Raw genomic sequence first — 3,148 nt, forward strand, 5'->3', positions numbered from 1 at the left:
AGAATAGTGCGATTTTTTCTTTCTGCAACGCCATTTTGTTGAGGAGTATACGCCGTTGTCAACTGATGATTGATGCCATGTGCTCTACAGAAACTTCTGAATAAGTTTGAAGTATACTCGCCTCCTCTGTCTGATCTGAGTGTCTTCAAATAATGTCCACTTTGTTTTTCAGCCAGTGCTTTGAACTCCTTGAATTTATCAAGAGCCTCTGCTTTTTCTTTAATGATATATACCCAACTTTTCCTGCTAAAATCATCAATAAATGTTAGGTAATATCTGTTACCTCCGAGTGATGGGATATCAAACGGACCAGCAATATCAGTGTGGACAATCTCCAATGGCCTTCTGGCTCTCCATGATTTTCCAACAGGAAAACTTTGTCTGTGTTGCTTTCCTTTGACACATGCTTCACACAAATTTTCTGGTTCATTAATTTCTGGCAAGCCATCCACCATCTTTGTTTTTGACAATAATTTTAAGCCAGAAAATCCAAGATGACCATATCTTAAATGCCATAACCATGAGTCATTTTTAATGACCGACTTCAAGCACTTCTGCATTTTCGTCTGCATATCAAGTGTGAACAGACGATTCTTTGACATCTCCACATCTGCAATTAATTCTCGAACATGATTTCTGATGATGAGAGAATTATCCTGCATCTGAATATTATATCCTTTCTCCACAAGTTGGCCAAGACTGATGATATTACTTTTCAAAGCAGGTATATAATAAACATCATTTATATACCTTTTCTCACCATTCTTTGATACAATCGTAATTGTACCTTTCCCTTTAACAGGAATTTTTGAAGAATCGCCAAATGTAACTTCCCCGCTGACGGTTTCATCTATCTCCATAAATAAATCTTTGTGGCCAGTCATGTGATTGCTGGCCCCTGAGTCAAGATACCAAACATTCTTCTTGCTTTCCTCGTCTCCTTTATAAGTGAGGAACATAGCAGTACCAACATCTTTATCTTCTTTTGCTGCTGCAAAATGACTAGTTTCTTCCACCTTCGGGGATCTACACTCATAACTGAAATGGCCAAATTTATTACAGTTATAACACTGAAATTGAGATTTATCACCTCGTTGTTGAAATCCACCTCTTCCTCGGCCTCTAAAATTTTGAATACGACCAGATGATTGATAACTTCCCGAATTCTGGCCTCTATTGAAGGACTGCCTTCCTTGTCCTCGTCCACCTCGGTAGCCACCTCTAAAACCACCTCTGCCACGTGCAGAACTGCTACTGCCAGAACTGTCACTGATGGACACCTTACTTTGCAACGCCTTCTCCAAATGGCTTGCATCATCATACTGGTTCATTCGTTGCTCGTGGGCTTGAAGGGAACCTACGAGCTCATCAATGGAAATTGTGGATAGATCTTTTGACTCCTCAATTGATGTAACAACGTAATCAAATTTTCTTGTCAATGAACGGAGCAACTTTTCCATGACCCGGATATCATTAAGACTTTCACCGTTTCTTTTCATCTCGTTTGTCACCGTTTTCAAACGCGTAACAAATTCACCAATATTTTCGGAGCTTTTCATTTTTAAATTTTCGAACTCGCCACGTAGAACTTGGAGCCGCACTTTTTTAACTTTTTCGACACCCTGGAATGATTTCTGCAGAATCTCCCACGCATCTTTTGCTGTTTTTGCTTCAGAAATTTTTTCAAAGGTAGATTCATCAACACCTTGAAAAATTGTGAATAACGCCTTTTTATCTTTTTTACGGGACTCCTTTAACGTCGTCTTCTCGGCATTTGGAAGAGCTGCTTCAGCGGCTGCATCCACGGGCTCGCTATACCCATTTTCCACAGTATCCCAGTTATCGTAAGAACCGAGTAACACCTTCATTTGTATACTCCAGTTCCCATAATTTGTTGCCGTCAATTTTGGAATTTGCGGTTGCATCATATTCGCCATTTTTCCTGAACAGAACCTTGGCTCGGATACCACTTATTGGAAGCGTAGATTGGCCTTGAACAAATATATAAAAGCTTTGTATAACACAAACACACACCTGTATATATTAATAACAATAATAAACTACAGCTTATATACTCTTGACACAAACACAAGGCTCCTGCCTTTTTCTTTAACAAAGAGCTTCGGCTCTGATTTTTTTTCTCAACTACAACTCTTCTTTTTCTTTTCTTTTTTTTGTACATATTACAATACCTATTTGCAGCCTTTTTATAGGCTTGAACAAACATAAGGTTACATCATTGCTTACAGCATCATATTTATTATAACAACTAAACCGTGTATTGAGAACATATGCAGCCTACCTTTATTTGCTCCACAATTTTCTCCACACTGTGTATGCATGCATGTGCTTTGGATTTTCCTGCCTACCATATTTTCAGGAAGCTGTATGTGTCTCTCATCTTATTCACACTTGTATTTTATTTATTATGTTTATGGAGAGTTTGACTTCTAACAGGTCTAGCTGTCTGTCTCTCACATGATAACTACAAAGAGAGAAGTTTTGCAATGAATAGACACAAAGAACAGAAGCAAAACCTGTAATTAAATATCAAACATGTATAAGTATCCCACAAAAAAGCAAGCCGAGCAATGTATCACAAAAAATGGCACCAAAGTATCTTTATCTTCCAACAAGGTCGGCGATTGGCAAAGCACTTGGTTGGAAATCTAAGAATTTTCGGTTGCATTGCATATGCACATATTCCTGACAAGAAAAGAAAAAAGCTAGATGAGATTAGATGAGATTGTCAAGAAATGTATCTTTACCGCATATGACAAAAGAAGCAAGGTCTATCGACTCTATAAACCACTAAAAAAATTTAATCTTTTCACGTGGTTGTATGCATGATGAAGTAGACTTTCGGTGATGGAGCGTAAAAGAAAGAATTGTAGCACGTCTATTGTGTAATGATTGATGATGATGAAGATAACTCTTTGTGTAATGATTGATGATGATGATGATGAAGATAAATCAACAAAGATAATAGTGGAAATGATGATCCAATCCTCGGCAAAAGTTCTTAACAAATTCCTATATGTTCACACAATTGACATCAGAACGTAGAAGCAATAGTGTAGGTGGGCACCAAAAATATACGGAGTCTCCATGACATCTATAATGCAATAAGTCAGCTGGTACAAACAAC

General features: G+C 37.8%; 1 protein-coding gene across 1 annotated transcript; it reads right to left on the minus strand.

Moving 5' to 3' along the window:
* Window positions 1–573: 573 nt before the first annotated feature.
* LOC141704714 (uncharacterized) lies at window positions 574–1,937 on the minus strand. Its single transcript, XM_074507900.1, has 2 exons — window positions 751–1,937; window positions 574–610 (listed from the first exon to the last, which is right to left on the minus strand). Exons 1-2 carry the CDS (start codon window positions 1,935–1,937, stop codon window positions 574–576), a joined length of 1,224 nt encoding a protein of 407 aa, XP_074364001.1.
* Between the last annotated feature and the right edge of the window lie 1,211 nt (window positions 1,938–3,148).

This window comes from Apium graveolens, unplaced genomic scaffold, assembly GCF_009905375.1.
Source record: "Apium graveolens cultivar Ventura unplaced genomic scaffold, ASM990537v1 ctg8163, whole genome shotgun sequence".
Lineage (NCBI taxonomy): Eukaryota > Viridiplantae > Streptophyta > Magnoliopsida > Apiales > Apiaceae > Apium > Apium graveolens.